Source organism: Mobula hypostoma, chromosome 16 (assembly GCF_963921235.1).
Source record: "Mobula hypostoma chromosome 16, sMobHyp1.1, whole genome shotgun sequence".
Taxonomy (NCBI): Eukaryota; Metazoa; Chordata; class Chondrichthyes; order Myliobatiformes; family Myliobatidae; genus Mobula; species Mobula hypostoma.
The window spans coordinates 34373243-34400768 of record NC_086112.1 but is presented as its reverse complement, the minus strand read 5'-3'; the positions used below and the strand labels follow the sequence as shown (position 1 = coordinate 34400768).

At 41.9% G+C, this 27526-nt stretch overlaps 1 protein-coding gene across 2 annotated transcripts in view; it reads right to left on the bottom strand.

The window, feature by feature from the left end:
• Positions 1 to 27526, bottom strand: part of lmnb1 (lamin B1) — an 80535-nt gene that overhangs the window by 16412 nt on the left and 36597 nt on the right. For both annotated transcript variants that reach the window (XM_063068736.1, XM_063068735.1), the window contains 5 exons: positions 10160 to 10316; positions 8817 to 8942; positions 2879 to 3049; positions 1646 to 1771; positions 1076 to 1296 (listed from right to left, as the gene is read on the bottom strand). In XM_063068736.1, the coding sequence (XP_062924806.1) occupies positions 1076 to 1296; positions 1646 to 1771; positions 2879 to 3049; positions 8817 to 8942; positions 10160 to 10316 (801 nt within the window). The remainder of the gene's footprint in view (positions 1 to 1075; positions 1297 to 1645; positions 1772 to 2878; positions 3050 to 8816; positions 8943 to 10159; positions 10317 to 27526) is intronic.

Below are 27526 nucleotides of genomic sequence, written 5' to 3'. Positions count from 1 at the left end.
GGCCTAGGGGACTGGCGACTATATCAGTATGCATCTACTTTCAAAACAATTCAAATTGGAAAGATTAAAACAAAAATATTTGTGGATGGAAATATATTCTAGTAATTGATTCACATAAGAGTTTCAACCTCATGCTGAAACTATATAGGCTAATTCTCAATTTTAAGAGGTAATGAAAATCTGAACTAAAGCGAAAAAGTCAAATAACATGCCAATGGTAGATTAAGTTTAATGACTCATTATGCAAAGAGTGCTAATTTACCCTGAAAAAGACACTCAAAAAACAGAGGAAACAGATACCATTCCCAAAAAAGGGTAGTTTAGAAAAATGCAGTGAACAGGATAGTTATATACAATCTCAGCAAGTTTCAACAACAGGGTCATAGAGAAGTACAGCACAGAAACAGGCCCTTCAGCCCATCTGGTCTGTGCCAAGGAATTACCCAACTGCCTCCATTCATTCTGGTTACATCAGTACTCATCATACACAGTCACAAAGTAAAGAATAGGGAATATAAAAAGGCATGCAGGAAGAAAGGCACATTCAGAAGTATGCACAGGTGAGCAAGTTCCCTTATGCTGCAACATCAAGTGATAAGCATTCCATTAACAACAGAAACATGAAAGCTCCTGGAAAATTCTACCTACCCATCCTGTTCACACAGGAACCTCAAGCATCTTAACCAACATCATGACATAGTACTTGGCTTGCAGTAGAAGCTTTCTGAAAATTAAAGAATCCCAACAGGAGAGGGACATCAAAACATAGGAAGATGATCAAGGGTATTTAGATGCCACTTTTCCCCCATTTTGTTGCAGGAAGCAAACAGCAGGAGGTATTTGATATATAAAAAAAATCAATGGATAGCCATCAGAGATTGTGCTTTTTCCCTGCAAAATGCCACTTAAAGCATGGGAGACAGCCAACCGTAATAAATAAAGTGTGCAATAAACAGATGGAACTTTGCGCTGGATAGAGGCAGGAAGTAAAAATATGGCTTCCCAAGTCACCTTTGAGAGATTACGTTTGAAAAACATTAAACATGTTAACATTTAGGATGAAACCAAAGGTTACCTTTCTTCTTCACCCTCCAACAGTTTCCTGTATGCATTAATTTCCATATCCAAAGCTAACTTGACATCCAAAAGATCTTCATATTCATTTAGCTGTTGTTGCATCTGTGCTCTGATTTCAGCCATTTCCTTCTCCTTTTCTAGCAAGAGCCTCCGATTTCCATCTTTTTCTTTTTCCAGAGATTCTTCCAACTCCTGGACTCGTTCTTGCCACATTTTTGCCTAGATTGGGGGGGGGGGGGTAGAGGAAATGTGATTAAAATTGTTGTTTAAAATTACTGACAAAGGATTCAGAAGCTTAAATGCACATGCTACCAGACTAGAGGACTATTGCTATCAGATTCTTGAACAGACCTCTCACTAGCTCGCAAGGCCTGATCTGCCACTCTACGTGGCATGGCCCTTGAACCAGTTTACCTACACCGCACCACTTCCTCTGTAGTCGCTACACTATATTCTACACTGTTTTCTTTTATACCCCAGTGTACTTGGTACAATCCACCTGGATGGCCAAAAAATGGCATCTCAGCACATGTGGCAATAATAATCCAATAGCAACACACTGACTTACATTTTTTTGCAAATTTGATAACTGAGTGCTGAGGTTCTCTATCCGCATGTAATTTTCCTTTAGCTCCTCCTCAGTTGCCTTGGCCGACTTGGTGTTCATCTCCAAAGCAAGCTTTGAGTTTTCAAGCTGTTGAAAAGAATGTCAAAATTTCAATACTTGAAAGAAAAACTGCTTCAAGTTTCAGACGATGTTGTCAATTTATCCCAAGTTTGACTGCCATGATTACACAGATAAAACAAGAAAGGCTAAAAAGTATTTTAAATATGCTGATAATCTGAAAGAACATCCAATTACTGACTAGGTTGGGCTAAAGATCTCCATTTTTGAAACAATAGATTCCTCACACAAATTTTAGCATTTCTTGTTACTTATATCAAAAAATAAGAGTGGATTTTCAGTAAAAAGTATGGCTCTTAAAGCAGATTTTCATGCAGTTAATAAAATATGAACATTCCAAAGTCAAAATATGCACTACACCTGGTCACCATATAATTATTCTAAAGTTCAGTGACACAAGAAAAACAATACTACTGAACTACCTCATTATTACTTCTCCATTTCTGGTGCAATTGCCCATCTGCTACAGCGAGGATTTATTTTGTGCTATTTGATTACAAAAAGATGCCACGAGCATAGTAAAAGGACCCAATATCCTTCTGTACCTTTCATATTCATGTGCAAATGTCTTTTACACTTTTAATTGTACCTGCCTCTACCATTTATTCTGGCAGCTCTTTCCATATACTCACTTCACTGTGTGAAAAAAAATCCCTTCAGCTCTCCTTTAAATCCTTCACCTTTGGTCCGCTTGAAATCTTACTCCTCTCACCCTGAACTTATGCCCTGGGAAAAAAGACTGACCATCCTTCTCAACTGTGACTCTCATGATTCAAGGCACAGTAAGGTTCCCCTCAGCATCCTTCTATCCAGGGAAAACAAGTCCTAAGCTATATACAGTTTCTCCTAATATCTCAAGCCTGCAGGCCAATAAAACACCTCTGATTTTTTTCCTGCACTCTCTCCATCTTAAATCATATGCAAAAGATGTTAAATCTGAGAAAGTAGTTTTCTGTAATGTACATTACTATCCCATGTATAGTAACACACACAAAATACTGGAGATCAGCAGGTCAGGCCGCGTCTATGGAGAAGAATAAAGAGTTGAAATCTTGTGCCGAGACCCTGCATCAGGACTATCCCATCTAAAATTTGCTGCAAATTAGTTTTTATTACCTTATTCTGGAAATTTTTCTCCAGTTCTTCTTTATAGATTTTCACCTGTTGATCATGTTGTTCTCTTAATTCTCGTAGAGCTTGGGCCAGTTTATGCTCATATTCCACCAAGCGACCTGTATCCACTTCAACCAGACGGGTCTCGTGTCTCTTTTTAGTTTCTTTGATTTCCTGGATTTTTTTTTTTTTGAGTGGGTGGGTGGAGTGGGGAGAAGAATTCACCAGAAGCATACAAATTATTAAGACAAAAGAAAACTGAAATTCACATCTCAATCAAGCTTGAATTTTATTAAATAAACCTACTTACAGTAATTTAGAATACAATGGAATATAAAATGAGTTGTTCTAATAGCCTTGAGCAAAGAGGAGCAAGCCTGGATTTGCTTCGATGAAATTTACATTACAAGTTACAACAGTGAAGTCCAGGAAATTCAATTTTAATTTCAGGGAAGTGTAAGAAGATTCATAAAGAAAAGCTTACAGATTGCTTCTTGCTCAGTTTTTGCCAAACTGTACACCTGTAGCTTCATTCATCCCGGTCACTTGAGCTAAAATTTGAGTAAATTACCACACGCTGCTTCACTGAGCCAGCTTTCCTACCTCAGCTACTACATCCCCAATTCTCCCTAACCACATGAGCATTGCTGAACTTTCTTTTCCAATGGCAGAAATATAATCTACCAATTAAAAAACCATTATTAAGCTTTCATTGTTCTAATGTTGGCCCTCCACCACCCTTCCTACTTCATCCAACACCATCTTACATTGCACAAGTGTGAGACAGAGGGAGTGAACTTCCACCAGCATTGTGCAAGTCCCCATCAACTAGAAATTTAACAAGCAAGATGCAGAGTACTCTTTGTATGTAGATGCACATCTTGTATCCCAAGATATTCTGCAACATCTTGCCAACTGCTCCTCAACCTCTACAGAGAATAAGGAGGAAAACATCAATTTAGGAAGTCTCCAAATCACATATCATTCTGTCTTGGAAATAGGTTGTCATTCCTCCATAACTGATGCAAACAGATCCCAAAACTGCCAGGATCCAGATGTGCAGCTTGGAAAGGATCCTGCATGCATTACTGCTCTCATGCAGCTATTGCTCATCCTACTTGGTGGCAGAGGTCATGGGTCAGAGTAGTTCACAGTAAATTTATTATCAAAGTATGTCACCATAGACAACCCTGAGATTAGTTTTCTTGCAGGCATACTCAAGAAATCCAGTAACCATAATAGAATCATTGAAAGACCACACCAACAAGGCAGACAACCAGTATACTTAGGACGTTAACTTGTTTAAATACAAAAAGAATTTAAATAAATACGCAACAAATATCGAGAACCTGAGATGAGCAGTCCTTAAAAGTGAGCCGATAGGTTGTGGAAACAGTTCAGTGATAGGTCGAGTGAAGTTATTGCCTTTGGTTCAAGAGCCTGATAGCTGAGGGGTAACAACTGTTCCTGAACCTGGCAGGGCGAAATTAAGATGGCGCTAAACGGCAACTCCTTCGCTTGCATCTTCGGAAACAGCTCTATTTCCACCTTTATTATCTTTATCTTTCCCTTTCAGGGCTCTTTTGAAGACCCTAACCTAGAATTACATACTGACTTCTGTTCTTTGCGGGAACAGCCGGGGTTCCATAACTGCCCGTTATTCGGCATGCCAAGGGTTCGGCCTGAGAGTCCAGCTCCAATTCGTAGGTCTAAGATCTCGGGCAGATCAAGTGTTGGTGTCATGACAGGAGACCCGTGTGTTGCTGGGGGAGTCAGGATATCTGCTGTGAGCCCAAAGACCAGAGATCTTTGCAATCTTCAGATGCAGAGCTCGGAAAAAGTGACGTAGTGGACTTTTAACATCATAAACCAGCGAGTTGCATGTTACGTCTCCCTACTCGCTGATAAAAAAAAGAGATATCGTTTTCTCCCTTATTATTAGGGAGAGAGAGAATCTGCGGTTTGTCGTATGCTGGATGAAACGCGAAGTATTTGGGGTAACTGCAAGCTGTGTCTTTGCTATTGCTTTGCTCACACGGAGTGATCGGTGGTGGTACTGATGCTTGCTTTTTTTTTTGCCAGTGGGGGAAAGGAGGGATTGTTGCTTGCTGCCCATTACACGCGGGAGGGAGGGGAGCTGCGGGGGGTGACTTTGGGTTTCTTACGTTTATCTGTCGGTCATTCTTTGGGGCACTTCGCTGTTTTCGTGGATGTAAATTGGACCTTTGAACCTTTGGTGTGAGTTCTGAGGCTGCTGTACCGTCTTCCTGATGACAGCAGCAAGAAGAGTGCATGACCTGGGTGAGGGGGTGGTCCATGATGATGGATGCTACTCTCCTCTGACAACACTCCATGCAGACGTGCTCAATGGTAGGGAAGTTTTTAACCATGATAGACTGGGCCATACCACTACCTTTTGCAGGATTTACCATTCAAGGGGCATTGGTGTTTCCATACCAGGCTGCAATGCAGCCAGTCAATATACTCTCCACCACTCACCTACAGAATTTTGTCAAAGATTTCAATGTCTTGCTGAACCTTCGCAAACCCTTAAGGAGTAGAGTACTACTGTGCTTTCTTATGTGCTGGGCCCAGGACAGGTCATCTGAAATAATGCCACCAAGGAATTTAAAGTTGCTGACACTCTCCACCTATGATCACCCAATGAGGACTGGCTCATGGACCTCTGGTTTCCTCCTCCTGAAGTCAATAATCATCTCCTTGGTCTTGCTGACATTAAGTTGTTGTTATGGCACCACAGCCAGTTCTCCTCTCCCTCTCCCCTATATGCTGATTCATCACCACCTTTGATTCAGCCTACGACAGTGATGTCATCAGCAAACTTGAAAATGGCACTGGAGCTATGCTTAGCTACGCAGTCATAAATGTAAAGTGAATAGAGCAGAGGACCAAGCACACAGCCTTGTGGTACACCTCTGTCAATGGAGATTGTGGAAGAGATGTTGTTGCCAATCTGAACTGATTGGGGTCTGCAAGTGAGGAAACAGAGGATCCAATTGCACAAGGTGTTCAGGACAAGGTCTTGAAGCTTATTGATTAGACTTGAGAGGTTGATAGTACTGAATGCCGATATGTAGTCGATAAAGAGCATCCTAATGGATGCATCTTTGCTGTCCAGATGTACCAGGGTTGAATGAAGACCCCATGAAATGGCATCGGCTCTGGACCTGTTGTGCCAGTAGGTAAATTGGAGTCAATCCAAGTCACTTCTCAGGCAAGAGTTCATAAGTTTCATCCTCAACCTCTCAAAACACTATCACTGTAGATGCAAATGCTACTCTAGGTGAAGAACTTCAAGACATTTTGCAGATGTACATGCTGTGCTTGGGTGGTGTAGATATACTTGAATAATTTTGGAGCTGCATTCATCCGAGGCAATGGTGAACTTTCCATCACCATTCCATTGCTATTAACTAATGGTATTTATTAGTAACTACACAATACAGTAATATGAAATCAGATATATCAAACAGGTTAGCAAAGATTATATACAAGTGTGGAAATATAGAACCCAAGCTTCTTCAAGTCCAGAGGTAAATGGATACAGTCTTACGGTGATGAGTAAAGTTCAGTTCAGCTCGTGGTATTTAGTTGAGGGGTGGGGGGGGGGGAAGAGAGAGAGAGAAACACAGAGACAGAGAGATTGATTTAAGTCTTCAGGTGAGCTGATGCCGTCGATCTTCCCATTGTCTTCCAAAATCCTTTAGAAATCACTGACTGTGACCACAACAAAGGAGAGCATTCTTCTGTGGTGGAAGTATCAACCCCAGGCGAGGGTTGGACACATGAATAACTCCCCACCGGTCGCACCTTTTTCACACTGAGAGAGAGCCATTGATCGATCCGCCTGATCGATCCTCCAAAACCCACCTTTTCTGTGGGCACAACAAAGCTCATCCAGTGCCCAAAACCATGTGTCTGAGTCTATCATCTGAACTTCTATTTATCTCACCATGTTGAACACCAGCTGTCCATCAAGTAGCTCCTCCCTTCTCTCTGTAAGAACTTAGAAGCTGCCAGTGTCCTTGCAGAAGTGTAAACATGCTGCAGAGAAACCATAACACCATCTCCAAGCAGTCTTCGCCTCTCTCACTCTCATAACAACAAGGTGTCTGTGTTGGATACCTCTCTCTCTTTCTCTTTTAAAAGCACAGTTCATAGGGATAATTCAGGATTCCGTCACAGTTATGCATAGGCGTTTTGATTATTTTGCATTGAAAATATGATAAGCTACCTACGAGCCTACGTGTTAAGTGGTAACAAGGCCAACTGGCCTGCAGACTCAGGCCATTTCATTTGTTGATCAGTTGCGAATGTTACTGAATGTTATTTCATCATCAGCAAGCAACCTCACTTCTGATCTTGTCATGGGAGGAAGAATTTTGTCCTGAGGAACTCCTGCAGTAATTTCTTGGGGTTGGGGTGATTAACATCTGACAAATACAACTATTTCTCTCTGAATAAGTTACAACTCCTAACACTGCAGTGTTTGCCTACTGATTCCTATAGACTTACCTCAGTTTTCCCTTGATGCTGAAGTCTCTCCTCACTTCTATAATTTAGCTCTGAGCCATGTTTGGACCCAGGCTGCAATGACTTATGGAGCAAGTGGTCCCAGCAAGATCCAAACAGGGCATTAATAAGGTCATCAATTACATCTTCTATCACTAACCAACTGGGAGGCAATTACCTCCATTAGAATTTTCCTTCTGAATGAGAAAATGGGCAACTTTCCACATTGTTAGTTAGACACCAGTGTTGAAATTGTACTGCAAGAGGTAGGCTGGAGACACAACCTGTTCTGGAATACATACTTTCAATAGTACATCTGGGATGTTATCTGGCCCCAGAACCAGTGCTAGCTGCATTTTATTATTATTATTATTATTATGTGGCTGAAATTGATCTTATGAACAGGTGCAACTCAGAAGGAAACAGCTGATCATGATTGTGAATGTTTCAGCCTTACCTTTAGTACTAAGTTAGGCCACACCATTATTGAGGATGGGAGTACTCTCGGAACCTCCTCCTCTCATTAGCCGTTCAACTCTTCATTGATATTCACACTATTAATATATTAACAATATTCCTGTCAGATGCCTGTCTGGGCCCAAAACATAGATGCAATCACAAGTGAAAGACAGTGGTGTGCTGTCCTTAGGAGGCTAATGAGGTTCAACTTATCAAGCTCTAACAAACTTTGCAGATGCATATTGAAAACGTCCTGACTGGTTGCATCATGGGCTGTAAGGCAATTTAAATGCACAGGAACAAAAGAAGCTGCAGAGTAGTGAACTTTGCCCAACACATCACAGGCACAACACTGCCAGTATCTATAAGAGGCACTGCCCCAAGGCGGCAATATCTATCAAACATCCAATAAACATCCTCACAATCGGAGCCATGTCATCTTTTCTGAAGGTGGGCAAGAGGTACTGAAGTCTGAAGTCCCACATCACCTAGTTCAAGAACAGCTATTTCCCTCCAACCGTTCAGTTCTTGACAAAACCCTATTCATTGCAGATTAGAATACTACGAACATTTTGACTACTTTGAACTAAAATGGATCTTGTGTTCAAATTATTTTCTTGTAAAAACTGTGTACAGTGTGTACGTTTTTCTTATGGAAGCTGCTTAGCTGATGCTATCAGCCTGAGACACTGCTACAAGTAAGATTTTAATTGCACCCGTGCACGCGTGTACTTGTGAATATGACAGTAAACTCGAATTTGACTTGCATGTAGGAGAACTGCAGAGCTGTCATCTGATCTGACCACTGGATGATGACTTGACCACTGATTATGAAAATGCTGTGTTCTGCCTATTGCACAGTGCTTTCCTTCATCCCTCTCAATTAAATTTCTTTGACTTCAAATATGGCAAAACCATTTTTTTTGTGAGCAATGAACAACATCCTTACCTCCTCGTATACATTTTTTCTGAACTCAAGTTCTTCTGTGAGGCTCTGACAACGGTTTTCAAGGTCCACTCGCAAGAGTGTTTCATCTTCAAGCTGTTTCCTCACAGCAGCTAAAGAGACCTCCAGCTGCAGGAAAGATTTTACTTTAATAATCTTCAAAAACCCTTCTCCAAAAAGACTGCAAAATTACTAGTGTTCATTTCAACACATTTTCTCAAATTCCCTTCAAAATAAGGGACCACTCGGAAAAGCAATTCAATCAAGCGCAATCTCAACCTTGCACACATTTCCCTTTTCTTTCTTAAATGTTCGTTAACTTACGTGATTCATCTGCCACATACAAGTCATTTACATTAGTCTAACACTTAATATGTCTTTACAATGTGGGAAGAAATCAGAGCACACAGAAAACCCTTGTAGTCAGAAGTGGAACCCACAATGTCTACATAAAAAGTACTGAAAGTCAGGATTGAAACTGGATCCCTCAGGATGCTAGACAGAAATACTACCTACTGCTGTCATGTTATATTCAAAACAATTTGTTTTGGAATAGAGTTCATTATGAAAGTAATAGATGGTGTTTTGTTAAAATATCACAGGAGACTTGAGAGAGACAAAAGTTGGGCAAAAGATTAGTTATGGATTATTTCAGCCAAGAACCTGCACAAGTAAATTACATAAACTAACCCATTTCAGGGTAGTAAACATTTATGAGGTACTCACTGTTTGGCAAATCATTTTAATTACTTCAAAACAGAAATTTTCTACTCACTGATCATTTCTTACTGACCCAGTTGTTTTGTGTTCTAATAAAATGGAGGTGGTCTCTGATCATTTAAGCACAGGCTTGAAATGTATTAAAATAATCAAATGGGGATAAAAAGGTAGTTTAAACCTCCTTGACCAATAAAATAAACACAGATTTTCTGCTGCTTTAAAATTCATTTGGAAAATGATCAAGAGCTGCATTCCCCAAAAAGGTGAGAGTCATCTATAGAATGAGTGATATCCACCTGAATTCAATACATTCATCAAAGTATCAAAAGGTACCTGGGATAGATATATATAGATATACACGCATTCACTGATAGGAGACTAAACTTTTAATAAAGATTGTATGAGGAGCACAATACGGCTTACAAAATCAAGAAAAGCTAGGACCTTCCTATCCAGTACTTCATCCCAAGAAGAGGGGTGTGAAATTAAGGATGAGCTTTCAAAAAAAAAACACCATGGAAATTGAGAGAAAGATATGTGGCCACCATCCAAACTAAACTTTAAATGGAGTGGAATCCAAAATATTTCTCACACCAACCATTTTTTTTCTTGAGTTGTAATGTTACCTTTGAAAGACGTGCTTGCAAATCCTCAACTTCTTCCTCAAGGGCCTCTTTTCCACTCAGTGCTGTAGACAGGCTAGCTTCCTTGGTATGAAGTGCACTTTCAAGATCTTTGACATGAACCTGTGCTGCATGTAGATCAGATTCTTTCTTGGCAAAGCTGTTGCAAGACCAGAGGGGAGAGTAAAAAAAAAATCATCCCAAAAATCAAAAGCTAGAACTAGTGCTTGGTTCATGTCTTAGCAAATGTACACCAACACACAGTCTTATCAGGAAATAAAGATTATTTAACATCAAACAAGTTAACCCTTAAATTATATGTTATAACCCTAAATTGTATGGTTATATGGTTATAAATTAAACGTCCATTGCAAGTTGTTTCCAAGTAATTGTCGTCAATAATAGTAAAATAAAATAACTGGGCCCAGAACACATGCATTCTTACAGCTGAAGCATTCTTTTAATTTTACTTGTGCACAAGGAGGACAGCATGGGCCCTCGTCACCCACACCATTCTGAAGTCAGAACAGAAAACTGCTGCTTTTTTAAAAATATATACAGAATTGGCTTATCAGATACTGATTATTGTAAAATATATATAAAACCCACGTGTGGGCACGTGGCCAAGTGGTTAAGGCACTGGTCTAGCGACCTGAAGGACGTGAGTTTGAGCCCCAGCCAAGGCAAGGTGTGGTGTCCTTGATCAAGGCACTTAATCACACATTGCTCTGCGATGACACTGGTGCCAAACTGTATGGGCCCTAATGCCCTTCCCTTGGACAACATTGGTGCCGTGGAGAGGGGAGACTTGCAGCATGGGCAACTGCTGGTCTTCCATACAACCTTGCCCAGGCCTGCGCCCGGGAGAGTGAAGACTTTCCAGGTGCAGATCCATGGTCTCCCAAGACTAATGGATGCCTTTACTACATATTTCAATTCCTTACTCACAAGAGCTATTACCATTCACGATAGCGGTGTTAAAGTCAATCAAAATGTCAAGCCGATGACATTTTGAAGTTAGTAAACACTTAGCTGTTGGCTACGCTCATATCCTTCTGTTAACTCAGGTGTCTCCAATACCTCCTACTGTGTAAAGTGACACGAAAGGAAGACCTTTCTGGAAAAGTCTCTCTACAGAGGCCTCACTCATTTGGCTTAAGTACACACAGCCGCAGTCTATCGGGTCTGTAGGGAGCAAAGGTGTCTCCGGCAGTCTCATTTCAAAAAGTCTCACTTGACTACAACTGCCCCAAGCTATCTTTATTTTGGAAACTTGCACCTGTGGAAGCTGCAAAAGGCAAAATGTTGTTTTTAGCACTGACAAAAATCAAAAAAAATGCAAAACCATTTCATTAAATGTTAAGAAGTCAGCATAAACTGCCATTTATGTGGGAAATTAATCAATTCCAATTCACATCTTTTATTGTCCTTCATTTACTGTCTAACTACAACATAGTAAATTTCAGATTCTATCAGAAAAGTGAAAATAACTTAAAATTCTTGCCAATACTGTCATTTGTTAACATTGATTTCACCCAATCGTACTGGTGGTACCCTGCTTTCTTGCTGTATTATACACCAGCAGTGGTGACGGTTGGTAAATCCCATTGAAGGAGATGGAAATGAAGGATATAGAGGCTAGTGAGGTGAAAGATGAAGACTAGGCAAATTACCTGTTTTGTCTGGACAAGTGTCAGAGATAACCCAGGTGAAAGACAGTGGCAAAAGGGAATAATATTGGCAAGTGCTGCATGAGAGCAAGGAGCAGAACCAATGTAGTAAAGAGTTGGAGAGGGGTGCCAAGAATATTTTTAGAACATGAAAAGCTCCACACAGAGAACAAAAAGATAAGCATAGCTAGGACACATAGTTATACCTCTGATTTGTGTAAAAAGTAGGAAAAATTAAAAGAAAAGCTGTTGATGGTAAGAACATTTTCCTAGTCTAATTAAGTGTTAGTGGAGTATCACTGGTTGGATTTTCATTCCAGAAAGATCTTCCTGATGGGGATGGATGTGCAGAAAGACTGGATGTCCATGGTAAAGAGGTGGTAGTTGGGACCAGGAAACTGGATGCTATCAAAACAGTGAAGGGCATGAGAGGTGTCCAAGTCCACTCCCCTGATGCTTCATTTCTTTTTCTGCAAGTACCATTCTCTCTGTAGCTCCCTGATCTGCTTCATTCCTTCCTTCTTACCTTTTCCTATTCCCTGGCACACTCTCCTGCAACTGTAGGAAATACAACACTTGTCCCAACATCTCCTCTCAAACCACCATCCAGAGACTTAAAGGGCCCTGCCAACTGAGGAAAAGATTCAAGCGCACCTTATTTACTGCCTAAGATAATTGCAAAGCAGCCTCCCATACACTGACAAAACCAAGAATAAAATAGAGCCAATGTTGAAGAGCACCTGCACTCTGCCTGCGTCAGCCAACTTGGGTTTCCAGATGAGAGTCAGTTCAACTCCCCTTCCCACTCTAACCTGCCTGGCTTCAGCCTTCTCCACTGCCACAGTGATGAGAAAAGCAAAACTAAGAACACTACTTCAAATGTCGCTAGGGTAACTTACAACCCAATGGTATGTACACTGAATTTTGCAGTTTCAAGGAACGCATATACCATGTTCCTTTCTCATTCCAAACAACCCTCACAGGTTCTTCCCTTTTGCTCACATTTCCCATTCATCCTCTCTGCTCCAATTACCCATTACTCCATCCACCACCTGGTTCCATTCATAACCTCCTGTCACACCCTTTCCCCACACCTCTATAGTACTTCTCTTCCCTGTCAGCCCAGACCTGATGCAACCCAAAACATCAACACATCCATACAGCCTCTACATTTGTAACCTGACCCACAGTTCTTCCAGCAGTTTGGTTGTGTACAAACCTTTAGATGCCATTCCATTGGGACAATTCTTTATATAATAAAAAAAGCATGACAGATGCTACTCACCATATTAAAATGTTTTTGTATGTCTACCCACATTTGCTGCATGAAGCAGAGTGCTCATTCCATTATTCTGCTGCAAAAGACCAGGTTTTAATTGCAACTACCTAGGTGATTACAGCTTTTAACACAAAGTAAGTTACTTCATTGTAAACTGTTCCCTCAAATCAAACCCCACAAAGCATGTGCAAACAACTGACACTCCCAAAATCTTTGTTTTCTGGCTTTTCTGGTTCTGAGGCCTGTTCAGCAGGTCTGACAGACAACAGTTTCAAATGAATACTGCAACCAAAATGCACCATTGTTATCACAGACAGGAGAAAATCTGCAAATAACACACATCAAAGTTGCTGGTGAACGCAGCAGGCCAGGCAGCATCTCTAGGAAGAGGTGCAGTCGACGTTTCAGGCCGAGACCCTTCGTCAGGACTAACTGAAGGAAGAGTGAGTAAGGGATTTGAAAGTGGGAGGGGGAGGGGGAGATCCAAAATGATAGGAGAAGACAGGAGGGGGAGGGATAGAGCCAAGAGCTGGACAGGTGATAGGCAAAACGGATATGAGAGGATCATGGGACAGGAGGTCCGGGAGGAAAGACAAGGGGGGGGGCGGACCCAGAGGATGGGCAAGAGGTATATTCAGAGGAACAGAGGGAGAAAAAGGAGAGTGAGGGGAAGAATGTGTGCATAAAAATAAGTAACAGATGGGTACAAGGGGGAGGTGGGGCCTAGCGGAAGTTAGAGAAGTCGATGTTCATGCCATCAGGTTGGAGGCTACCCAGACGGAATATAAGGTGTTGTTCCTCCAACCTGAGTGTGGCTTCATCTTTACAGTAGAGGAGGCCGTGGATAGACATGTCAGAATGGGAATGGGATGTGGAACCAAAATGTGTGGCCACTGGGAGATCTTGCTTTCTCTGGCGGACAGAGCGTAGATGTTCAGCAAAGCGGTCTCCCAGTCTGCATCGGGTCTCGCCAATATATAAAAGGCCACATCGGGAGCACCGGACGCAGTATATCACCCCAGCCGACTCACAGGTGAAGTGTCACCTCACCTGGAAGGACTGTTTGGGGTCCTGAATGGTGGTGAGGGAGGAAGTGTAAGGGCATGTGTAGCACTTGTTCCACTTACACGGATAAGTGTCAGGAGGGAGATCAGTGGGGAGGGATGGGGGGGACGAATGGACAAGGGAGTTGCGTAGGGAGCGATCCCTGTGGAATGCAGGGGGGTGGGGAGGGAAAGATGTGCTTAGTGGTGGGATCCCGTTGGAGGTGGCGGAAGTTATGGAGAATAATATGTTGGACCCAGAGGCTGGTGGGGTGGTAGGTGAGGACCAGGGGAACCCTATTCCTAGTGGGGTGGCGGGAGGATGGAGTGAGAGCAGATGTACATGAAATGGGGGAGATGCGTTTAAGAGCAGAGTTGATAGTGGAGGAAGGGAAGCCCCTTTCTTTAAAAAAGGAAGACATCTCCCTCGTCCCAGAATGAAAAGCCTCATCCTGAGAGCAGATGCGGCAGAGACGGAGGAATTGCGAGAAGGGGATGGCGTTTTTGCAAGAGACAGGGTGAGAAGAGGAATAGTCCAGATAGCTGTGAGAGTCAGTAGGCTTATAGTAGACATCAGTGGATAAGCTGTCTCCAGAGACAGAAAGATCTAGAAAGGGGAGGGAGGTGTCGGAAATGGACCAGGTAAACTTGAGGGCAGGGTGAAAGTTGGAGGCAAAGTTAATAAAGTCAACGAGTTCTGCATGCGTGCAGGAAGCAGCGCCAATGCAGTCATCGATGTAGCGAAGGAAAAGTGGGGGACAGATACCAGAATAGGCACGGAACATAGATTGTTCCACAAAGCCAACAAAAAGGCAGGCATAGCTAGGACCCATACAGGTGCCCATAGCTACACCTTTAGTTTGGAGGAAGTGGGAGGAGCCAAAGGAGAAATTATTAAGAGTAAGGACTAATTCCGCTAGACGGAGCAGAGTGGTGGTAGAGGGGAACTGATTAGGTCTGGAATCCAAAAAGAAGCGTAGAGCTTTGAGACCTTCCTGATGGGGGATGGAAGTATATAAGGACTGGACATCCATGGTGAAAATAAAGCGGTGGGGGCCAGGGAACTTAAAATCATCGAAAAGTTTAAGAGCGTGAGAAGTGTCACGAACATAGGTCGGAAGGGATTGAACAAAGGGTGATAAAACCGTGTCGAGGTATGCAGAAACGAGTTCGGTGGGGCAGGAGCAAGCTGAGACAATAGGTCGGCCAGGACAGGCAGGTTTGTGGATCTTGGGTAGGAGGTAGAAACGGGAAGTGCGGAGTGTGGGAACTATAAGGTTGGTAGCAGTGGATGGGAGATCCCGAGCGGATAAAGTCGGTTGATCTCCCATCCACTGCTACCAACCTTATAGTTCCCACACCCCGCACTTCCCGTTTCTACCTCCTACCCAAGATCCACAAACCTGCCTGTCCTGGCCGACCTATTGTCTCAGCTTGCTCCTGCCCCACCGAACTCGTTTCTGCATACCTCGACACGGTTTTATCACCCTTTGTTCAATCCCTTCCGACCTATGTTCGTGACACTTCTCACGCTCTTAAACTTTTCGATGATTTTAAGTTCCCTGGCCCCCACCGCTTTATTTTCACCATGGATGTCCAGTCCTTATATACTTCCATCCCCCATCAGGAAGGTCTCAAAGCTCTACGCTTCTTTTTGGATTCCAGACCTAATCAGTTCCCCTCTACCACCACGCTGCTCCGTCTAGCGGAATTAGTCCTTACTCTTAATAATTTCTCCTTTTGCTCCTCCCATTTCCTCCAAACTAAAGGTGTAGCTATGGGCACCCGTATGGGTCCTAGCTATGCCTGCCTTTTTGTTGGCTTTGTGGAACAATCTATGTTCCGTGCCTATTCTGGTATCTGTCCCCCACTTTTCCTTCGCTACATCGACGACTGCATTGGCGCTGCTTCCTGCACGCATGCAGAACTCGTTGACTTTATTAACTTTGCCTCCAACTTTCACCCTGCCCTCAAGTTTACCTGGTCCATTTCCGACACCTCCCTCTCCTTTCTAGATCTTTCTGTCTCTGTCTCTGGAGACAGCTTATCCACTGATGTCTACTATAAGCCTACTGACTCTCACAGCTATCTGGACTATTCCTCTTCTCACCCTGTCTCTTGCAAAAACGCCATCCCCTTCTCGCAATTCCTCCGTCTCCGCCGCATCTGCTCTCAGGATGAGGCTTTTCATTCTAGGACGAGGGAGATGTCTTCCTTTTTTAAAGAAGGCTTCCCTTCCTCCACTATCAACTCTGCTCTTAAACGCATCTCCCCCATTTCACGTACATCTGCTCTCACTCCATCCTCCCGCCACCCCACTAGGAATAGGGTTCCCCTGGTCCTCACCTACCACCCCACCAGCCTCTGGGTCCAACATATTATTCTCCGTAACTTCCGCCACCTCCAACAGGATCCCACCACTAAGCACATCTTTCCCTCCCCCCCCCCGCATTCCACAGGGATCGCTCCCTACGCAACTGCCTTGTCCATTCGTCCCCCCCATCCCTCCCCACTGATCTCCCTCCTGGCACTTATCCATGTAAGCGGAACAAGTGTTACACATGCCCTTACACTTCCTCCCTTACCACCATTCAGGGCCCCAAACAGTCCTTCCAGGTGAGGCAACACTTCACCTGTGAGTCGACTGGGGTGATATACTGCGTCCGGTGCTCCCGATGTGGCCTTTTATATATTGGCGAGACCCGACGTAGACTGGGAGACCACTTTGCTGAACATCTACGCTCTGTCCGCCAGAGAAAGCAAGATCTCCCAGTGGCCACACATTTTGGTTCCACATCCCATTCTGACATGTCTATCCACGGCCTCCTCTACTGAAAAGATGAAGCCACACTTGGGTTGGAGGAACAACACCTTATATTCCGTCTGAGTAGCCTCCAACCTGATGGCATGAACATCAACTTCTCTAACTTCCGCTAGGCCCCACCTCCCCCTCATACCCCATCTGTTACTTATTTTTATGCACACATTCTTCCTCTCACTCTCCTTTTTCTCCCTCTGAATATACCTCTTGCCCATCCTCTGGGTTCCCCCCCCCCCCGTCTTTCTTCCCGGACCTCCTGTCCCATGATCCTCTCATATCCCTTTTGCCTATCACCTGTCCAGCTCTTGGCTCTATCCCTCCCCCTCCTGCCTTCTCCTATCATTTTGGATCTCCCCCTCCCCCTCTCAAATCCCTTACTCACTCTTCCTTCAGTTAGTCCTGACGAAGGGTCTCGGCCTGAAACGTCGACTGCACCTCTTCCTAGAGATGCTGCCTGGCCTGCTGCGTTCACCAGCAACTTTGATGTGTGTTGCTTGAATTTCCAGCATCTGCTGAATTCCTGTTGTTTGCGAAAATCTGCAAATGCTGGAAATCAAACTAACACACACACAAAATGCTGAAGGAACTCAGCAGACCTGAGTCCTGATGAAGGGCCTCAGCCTGAAATGTCAACTGTTCGCTCTTTTCCATGGATGCTGCCTTGGCCTGCTGACTTCCTCCAGCATGTTACCGTTCATGATTAGAAACTTTCAATGCCATAACCCGAAGCAAATTGGTCTTACTGATCACATAGGAAACACTGTATTTAACAGAGAAGGCAGCTTATCTTGAACAAACATTTGAGATTGCTAACTTTCCCGTCAGGGAAGGTTCAAAGTAAATTTATTATCAATGTACACTCAAGGGCATTGGTGTTTCCATTCCAGGCTGTGATGTAGCTAGTCAACATGCTCTCTGCCACACATCTACAGAAGATTGCAAAGAGTTTCAAACACAAAGGCGAGTGGGTATGAAGAGAAAAATAAATTATGTAAAGGGGTGGAGAGCAGGTGCAACCAAAATGACAATGTAATTTTATAATGACATGTTTTAAAAAATAAATCCCTCAGACTATCTGACGAGCAATGTTTATTCACAAAGCCAGGTGACAGTCAGCAATCATGAGTTGACAACCTCACGAGATGGCATTAGTGACACATCAGCAATTGTTTGTTGTCATTTGTTTGATGTCTGGTGAGGTCATCGTCCCAGCGAATGCGAGAGTTGCCAGAAAATCTCAAACTTTCTCCACCCAGGATTTGTAAGAGCTCCATTTCTAGCAAAAGCCTAGTGAGTTTTAACCCAAGATTGATCCCAGGGGAATCAAGTTAGTTATCATGAGCGAGGGAAACAAAAAAGATCCAGACAAATTAAACAACCTGTGGGGAGCCTCTGAAGATCAAAGGAATTGGATTGAGGAAGGGAGGAAAAGCTGCTCCAAGCTGTGAGCATGGAAGCATTCTGAGCTCTTGAAGCCAGTGTCACAGGGATCTGGTGACTGGTTTCAGACACAGATCTATCAGCAAGAACCACAGTTTCATTCTCAGTAATATCCAGCTCTGCTCTACATCAGACAAAAGAGACTAGATGCTGGAAATCTGGAGCAACACACACACAAACTGCAGAAGCTCAACAGGACACACAGTATCTGAGGAGGAAATAAACAGTCTATGTTTCAGGCTGAAACCCTTGATCAGGACTGACGTAGGGCCTCAGCCCAAAATGTCAACTGTTCATATGCTTCCACAGATGCTGACTGACCTGCTGAGTTCCTCCAGCACTTTGTATCTGCTTATTTCAGTTGATTTGATGCAGGATGCCCAATTCATATCTTTTGTTATATCTGGTCTTGACCATTCCAACATACACCCAGCCAAGTTCCATTCTACTGCTTACCCTAAAGTATTATGGGAATACACTCCTTCAATGGCTGAACAACAAAGGTGACTGCCCATTTCAAGGGCAATTACGGAAAGTCAGTACCCAGCTGCACAAAGTAACAAAACATCCGGGGAATCGTTTATCCATGCAAGTAGCCAGTTAGCAAAGAGGTAGGAAAAAAAAACTGTCAATATGCAAGTAAATAGTTATCTGAAGTTCATCTATGCAAATAACTACAAAAAGAATCACTATGCTGATAATTTCCCACTTAAAGCTTATGTAGTATCACTGTGTCAGAAACGGCGAGATAACAAATCTTTCATTACTTCAGTTGCCTGAAGAGGATATAGGGGTTACAAGGAAGAGTAGAGGTAGGAAGTATTTCACTTACTAAGCAAATTCAACTTTGATTTTCACAAGGCAAAAGAGACAAATATATATTTGTTCCTATTGTTGGGCAACATTGCGTACATCGATTAAATCAGCTTGTATCTTATTTAACTTGGGCAAAGGTTATAGATCCAAACCTGTAAAAGGAGTTGGAGTCATGAGTTTACAGGGAGTAGAATAGGGTGCTAAGAACGCAGTCTGTGGGGCACCAGTGTGTTGAATAATAGTGGCAGAGATGTTGCCACCTATCCTTACTGATTGCAACCTATTGGTCATGAAGTCAAGCATCCATCAAGCAGAGGGAGACTTTGACTACCAGAGTACAGGGTTTGGTAATGAGTTTGCTTGGAAATACAGTGTTGAAAGCAGAGCTACAGTTAATAAACAGTCTAACATGGAACACACATCAAAGTTGCTGCTGAACACAGCAGGTCAGGCAGCATCACTAGGAAGAGGTACAGTCGACGTTTCCGGCCGAGACCCTTCGTCCTGACATGGTGTATCTTTACTACCCAGATGGTCCAAAGATCAGTGTAGGTCAAGGGAGATGGTGCCCACCCTTTACCTTTTTTTTAGTGGTAGGCAAATTACAGTGGGTCAAGTGTGTCTGGAAGGCTGGAGCTGACATATGCCATGACCGGTCTCTGAAAAGTACTTCATGACAATAGATGTCAAAACCATTGGGCAGTTGCAGGATGATAGTGGTATTCTTAAAGCAGGTGAGAACTAAAGGTTGAAGCAGAAAGAGGTTAAAAATGTTTGCCAATACTCATGGCAGCAGATTTACACAGGGATCTAAAGACCCAGCCAGGAACACCATCCAGGCCAGATACTTGCTGTGGGTTCACTCTCTGGACAATAATAAAATCAATTCTAATCCTCCTGCCAGCTGGAAAAAGGCACCGAAGCATTCGGGCTCTCATGACCAGACTATGTAACAGTTTCTTCCCCCAAGCCATCAGACTCCCCAATACCCAGAGCCTGGCTTGACACCAACCTACTACACCCTCTACTGTGCCTACTGTCTTGTTTAATACTTATTGTAGAGCCTGCACTGTTTTGTGCACTTTATGCAGTCCTGGATAGGTCTGTAGTCTAGTGTAGTTTTTGTGTTTTTTCTTACATAGTTCAGTGCAGTTTTTGTATTGTTTCATGTAGCACCATGGTCCTGGAAAACATTGTCTCATTTTTACTATGTTCTGTACCAGCAGTTATGGTTGAAATGACAATAAAAAGTGACTTGACTTGACTACTTCCAGTAAAAGCAGTGATTGGTATTTCTTCAGCATATCTCATACACACAGAACATAAAAACGAAGACACTTGAAGGTAACACCCTTTTGACCTTTGCATAGCTTGTTACAAACTGACTCAGAGACAGTGTAATCTATCTTTGCTCCTACAACATTACTTGAATACTATTGCACATGCCATAACGTTACTAATGGGATGCGTGCTAAAAGCATGTTAAAAATCAGAAACAGGATATTGAACAATTGCAAAATTATTATCCATGCCGAGAAAGAAAGTGGAAGCAGAAATATTGTAAATGCACCCATTAAACAGCCTCAATGGAAGCAAAACCAGTTGAAAATTCAGTTCAAAGATTCTTAATCAGAACTTGGAAGTAAAGAAGGTTTAAATTGCAGCCATGTTAAGAGAAAGATGGATGAGATAAGGGGTGTATATTCAATAAATTAAAGTTTAATTATCATTCAACAATACACATTTATTTATACAGCTAAATGAAACAGTGTTCTTCTTCAGGCAAGTGCAAAACACCGTACATACAATCACCACATATAGTTACGATAGTACACACAGTCACAAAGAATAATATTAGCACAAGTCCCAGAATGGCATGGTCTGAAGATTGATGGTGCACAGAATGTTGACCTGGAGCCACGTTTCTGCAAGAACAAGTATGCAGCAGTTCCTCATCTCAATCTAGTTCAGCTCACAAAGGCAAAACAACTTGTCCTGCACTGGGAGAAGCCAGGTTTGCCACGGGGATAAACTGAAAATGAGTAAGCCAGTTAGTGGAGCAGTTAAAAAGAGAATCTGAATATGAGGGCAGTTAGCAATTGAGAATACAAAGCAACTTAAGTAGTAAAATGAGGAGGTGGAGAACATGCTTGGCAGGTCAGGATGTTCTATTGGGACAAGAAACTAAGTCAATATGACAAAATGAGTGGCCAGTTCCAATAAAGATGGAGAAAACAAGTTACACAAAGATGCAGAATTCTTTACAATTTACACGTGCCTAAACAGAGGCAAAGCACCCAAATGAGGAAGAGGCGCTGTTCATCAAGCTTATGATGGGCCCTTCATATGACAATATCCACCTTCATCAGGACAGGTCTTTTTGGAATACCAGAGAGGTCAGTTCCTCTAGACACTTAATATTTCCAACAGTAAATCTTGTCTCATTGATAAAATTAGCTCCTTACTGTGAAGGTGCTTTTATCAAGTGGTTTACATTCAACTCAAAAAATTCTTAGGAGCAGGTACACTAGCAAACCTTTAGCAGACAAATGTCTGAAACAACCTTTCTCGTATGTTGTCCAATGTGTTTTCATGTGTAATAGGCTATTCCACTAAATATTAAGTGTTTTTTTTAAATGCTCTTTACTCGAACTATTTGAATGTCATCCAAACAACTCATCATCAAGCACAAAATGCTGGAGGAACTCGGCAGACCAGGCAGCACAGTTTACGTTTCGGGCCAAAACCCTTCCACAAGACTCTTTGGTTCAAAACACGACTGTACTTTTTCCCCATAGGTGCTGCTTGGACTGCTGAGTTCCTCCAGCATTTTGTGTGTGTGTTGCTCAGATTTCCAACATCTGCAGGTTTTCTCCTGTTTGTAAATTATCAAATTATAGAGCTCAAAATAGTGCTGACAAAAGCAAAATTAAGTCCATGAATTGGAATGAAGGCTTCCACACTAACACAATTACTACATTTTAAAGTACAGGAAATTCTTCTCATTCAACACATTTGAATGGCAGTTGGTGGAAGAGAAATTATTTTTGCCCAGCTTCTCGGAGAACAGATCAGCTGCAACAGTCTTCAAATACAGTTAGTCCTGACGAAGGGTCTCGGCCTGAAACGTCGACTGCGCCTCTTCCTATAGATGCTGCCTGGCCTGCTGCGTTCACCAGCAACTTTGATGTGTGTTACTTAAATACCCATCTTCAGTTACCAAGCTATTGTTCCCAAAGTGCATAGCGTCACTTACATCTGGTCTTAAAAATCTACAAACCCAGACCCATAAGCAGTCAGTGATCAGGAAGCCCCAGGATCAACTTGTTTTGTTTACCCTTATTGTTTAGCCTTTTAAAAAGACTCTTAGATAGGTACATGGAGTTTAGAAAAAATAGAGGGCTTTGCGGTAGGGAAATTTTGGGTAGTTTCTAGAGTAGGTTACATGGTCGGCACAACATTGTAGACCAAAGGGCCTGTAATGTACTGTAGAGTTCTATGTTCTATCTCCATGGATGATTCCTCAAGTTCTCCCTTTCCCATGTACGTTGGATTCCAACTAATTGGGCCATTAGTTAACCAGCTCAGGCACTTATTTGGGACAACTCTTGAAGAACAGAAACTAATCAAGAAAATAGCCAGGATTCCCTTAATTTATTTTTGGAAACTATGCCACATAAATGGACAGGAGACTGTTGCCGAACAGTTTCTAACTAGCATCAGTCACGTGCACTTGTGTGGCCGTTAGACACTACACCGTGCTTAGAGCAGACAGTTCTTAAAACAGTATCAGTAGCATGTTTGTGTTCAAAAATCAGTTGGTTTTTTTTTGTCATTGATTGTTGGTAAGAAATAAAGTGTAGGACAATTTAGAACTGCTTTGCTTACTGTGGATTCAAGCATTCAGGATTGGAGATGGCAGAACCAGCTGGGAGTGAAAATGCTCCAACAAGTTAGGAGCTATAAAGAATTTGAAGGCATCATCTTTAATGTTACAATGAAAATGAAGATTTGGAGGACGCAATCATCAACAGCATTGTATGAAGGCAGTCCATTATCTGTACTAGGTGTCTGCACTGCTTTTGCTCATTTAGTCAATCAGAAGAACATGGCAGCCTACACTGGATCAATTCCTCCATCAATAACTATTAGTAACTAAGACAGATTTATAAAACTGTAGTAGTATTGATAGTATTCTAATTTTCTATATTTCACTTAAATACAAAATTTGTTACTGTTTAACAGCAGTTTGTCTTTTTTTTAAAAATACCTTAACTATTTCCATGAAACTTTAACTAATTGGGTCAAATGTACTGGTCCTGATGTGTCCCAATTAATCAGAATGCACTGTATTTTATCAAAGCTCAACCATGATTCCTTAAAAAATTAACTTGCCTATCAAGTGAAGAAAAAGTAATGAGGACTCCAAAATTCACCAGCTTGCTTCATGTATTATCCACATGAAAATTCACATGGAAGCATTTAGGTATCAACTGATGTTTGGAAAGGGCTGCAAGCACAATTCAGCCTGCACACCTCCTTAGAAAAGGCAGACTTTATTCAAACATCTGTCACATAAAGCAGTTGGTTCTCCAAGTTTGCAGCTGTTTTGCTGATCAGCCTCTAATGGATTCAAAACAAAGGAGCTCTAGTATCTTAAACTTGAGCTAATGTTGCAGATGTCGCACTAAGCAAATTCCAAATTTGAATTAAAACTTTGTCAAAGTTACCCATACTTTGGGTATTCAAGCAACAGCTGAGATTACAGCTCAAGTGGTGCCTTCAATTTGATATGTCCACCCATCCTCCACCACTCAAATTTTTCTTTCCTTATTTGGCCTAATTTCCAAACATCTAACTTTCTGCCACCACAAAAGCCAACAGCTACAAGGAATCATCATTACTACCTGCAAGATCCCCTGCAAACTTCACCATACTAACATGGAAATACCAGTTCACTGCTGTTGCTGATTCAAAAACATGTTCTACAGAATTACACCACCATGTTAAACATACTGGCATCAAGCAGTTCTCCAGCATTTCAAATGAACATTTAATAAAGCTCGATTATTGTTGGGTTTGCCATTCATGGCCACGTTATAACTGAATAATTTAAAGTCATTTATATTGTTTGAGAGTAACACTATCCCCCACCCCACCACAGGAACTTCAATGAAATCAAAAACCCAAGTTAAATTTAAGCTCTGTAGCTTACATGGCCCATGAGCTAGCTGTGCTATTCAGTAAGATTTCTACTGATCCTGTGGGCTCTGGTCATTTTTCTGCCTGATTCCTTCTTTAAGTTACTTCCGTCCAAACACTACTGATTCCACCATCAAGTACACCCAGTGATTAAGCAACCAGAACTCCAAGTTTAAAAATTCCTAAGATTTCTAATGTTAACAGAAATTCCAATCTACACGGCTAGTGACTTATCCGACTACCCTTCCAAGTTCTGAAGACATCCAATTATTTTTAGAGATCTGTATACCATTAATTTCTACAATTTATGCCAATAGTTTGAGATCAATATCTAGCTTGTGTACACAAATGAATTACAACCTACAATTAAATGATGAGGGAATTACCTGCAATTCAAGAGAATTGCACATATGCATGTTAATTATTCACAGTTCTTTATCTCAATGTAAAAATTAAGGTCATAACCAGATCTGAATGATCTCTGTATGAATGGAAACAATCCATCAAAACCCCTGCTCAAGGCCTATTCTTTATTAAATAATCAATTTGACTGTTTAATGGATATCCAAGGCTATCACTTTTGGACACACAATCTGTTAAGCTTGTGATAATATTATGCACATTTCTCCCCTCCAAAAAAAATGCTTTGGAGGATAGAGGAATGGGTACAGGGCAGTGTAGAAAAGAAAGAAATTAAAAAGCAAAGTGCAAGAGTCCAACATCTAAAGACCGATCATTCTAAACATCCTTTTCTGGAGTTCTGGACCATGTATGTGCACGTGTGAGAGGGAGGAATGAGGATTGTTTTGCTGTTGTTTTGTCACTTGTGTTGTGTGTTGTTCTGCTAAGCATCGTGGGCATGCTATGCTGGCAGCGCAACGTGTGGCGACTCTTGTGGACGAGACCTACCACATCCTCCTGTATGTTGGTTGTTAATGCAAACAACATATTTCACTGTATGTTTTGATGTGATAAATCCAAATCTAAAATAAAATTTAGTCAGAATATCAGCATGACCAGTTTGCCACACTGAGTTCTCAGGAAATGGTGATAGTATGCCAATAAGGACTCATGAGTCATTAGTACAAAATGAACACTTAAAGAGGTAGGAATTTAGCGACGGTGACATAGAAATAACAGCTAGCAGGGCTACGGATGGAGAATTGAGTAAGAATTAAATTGGAGGAATGCCCAATCATTCCATTTCAAGCAGCTAGGGGAGAGAATTGATACTGGAACACAAGAAACCCATGTACCTTGCAAAATTAGGGCAGCTGTTGACGCCACTGGTTACTGCAGCTGAAGGCATTAGCAGTATTCCAGGTGAATTGTACTTTTAAATGTTTAACTAGATGGATAAAACTTAAAATGTTGAAGTGCCCTTTCAAAATTACTACAAAGCCTATGCGTGGCATTTCAAACCAAGCTCCTATTATTTTTTTTTGAATGAAGGGTGACTTTTCAAAAAAAAAATCCCAAACTTAAAGCACAACAGTATGGAATTTTATATGGAAGAATTTAAACTTACTGTCAAGAACAAACAGGAAAAGGCTACTTTTTTTCTTTGAAGTTGCAGTAAGCGAACTCTATATCAATTAAACTTGATTTGTACAGTTCAAAACATAGCATCTCGCTCTTCTATTATAAGATTTAGTAACTTTAACTTTGCATTTTTCAACAAATCCTCACCTAAACTTATCTTCTGCCAGAATAAAAGCATTGCCTTGTTGAATATGATCACATGCAAACCAGTCAAATCTGCAGAGGACAGCAAACCAAAAGGGCAGAGTGGTAAGAGGATCAACAAGCATAGCAAGACCAGATGAAACAACTTCAAAAGATCTTAACAGTATGTTTCGTTTAGGATAAAGTAAATGTAACAACTTGCGAAACTAAGTGCAAGGTCTAGGATGTAAAATGCTATTCAGTAAATCATTGGGATCAAACATGTTTTGTTTCCACTCGAATGCTAATTGAAAACTGTTAAAATTGTACAAGAGCTTGCCAGAAAGGTGGAAAGGAATCTTGTTGACCCCAAAATGCCCCAGAAAGCTTGTTTTCAGTAGAGCTACTAGGACTTGATGTTTCAATCGAAGTCCAGTTGGTCCTGCTGTCAGAAGAAACCCATTTACCTTAGGAATTGTTAGTGTGCTACAGTGAGTTCTTAAGGAAAAGACTCATCTGTAAAGACGAAAATAGGCTACACGCACACACACAAAATGCTGGAGGAACTCAGAAGGCTAGGCAGCATCTATGGAAAAAGAGTAAACAGTCGACGTGGTTTCGGGTCGAGACCCCTTCATCACTATTCTTTTCCAGAGATGCTGCTTGACCTGCTGAGTTCCTCCAACATTTTGGGTGCGTTGCTTGGATTCCCAGCATCCGCAGATTTTCTCTTGTTTGAAAACTAAATTACCACTGCAACCCACACAATCACCATTCAAAAAGCTGCTTTGTCGTTAGAACTTTAATTGTTTTCTTTTCATACAGTACTTTGGCGGTGAGGGCAGCTAAAGAGGAAAGATTACATGATAACCCTGCGTACAACACTATCATTACTTGGAATATGTCAGAAACGTCTCCATTAACTTCGCTTTAATTGTGCCGGGCCACATCGACTAAATTCTGCTTGGCTGGGGGTTTGAGGGACCCCGGCTAATTGACGAGCGGCTCTTTGTCTGCAGAGCAGCGCTACCACGCGACAGATGGCCATTGTCCAGCTCACTTTTCACCATTTTCCTCCGATTTCCCGAACACACAAACGTTATCGGGGACTTCTACATTTCCGCCCCATTGAAACAAAAGTCCACAAAAAAAAGGTGCGACATTTGTGAAAGGTCTGAGATTTCAGCTCTTTCCCTCCCACCCCAACCCCCACTTGGAACTCACCAGAGAGCAATGCCCGCCTTTAGCCCAGTTTTGTTCAGTAACTTAACTGCCAAACTGATCCATTCAATCTGTGACAAATAAATCCAACAGACTCGTACAAAAAAGTTCCAACAATTAAAGATGCCATCCGTGATCAAGTCACCGAGGTCAGTCTTAATTAACAATTCAAGCTTAAAGAGCTGCAAGTATCACTAATTCAAAACACATGTT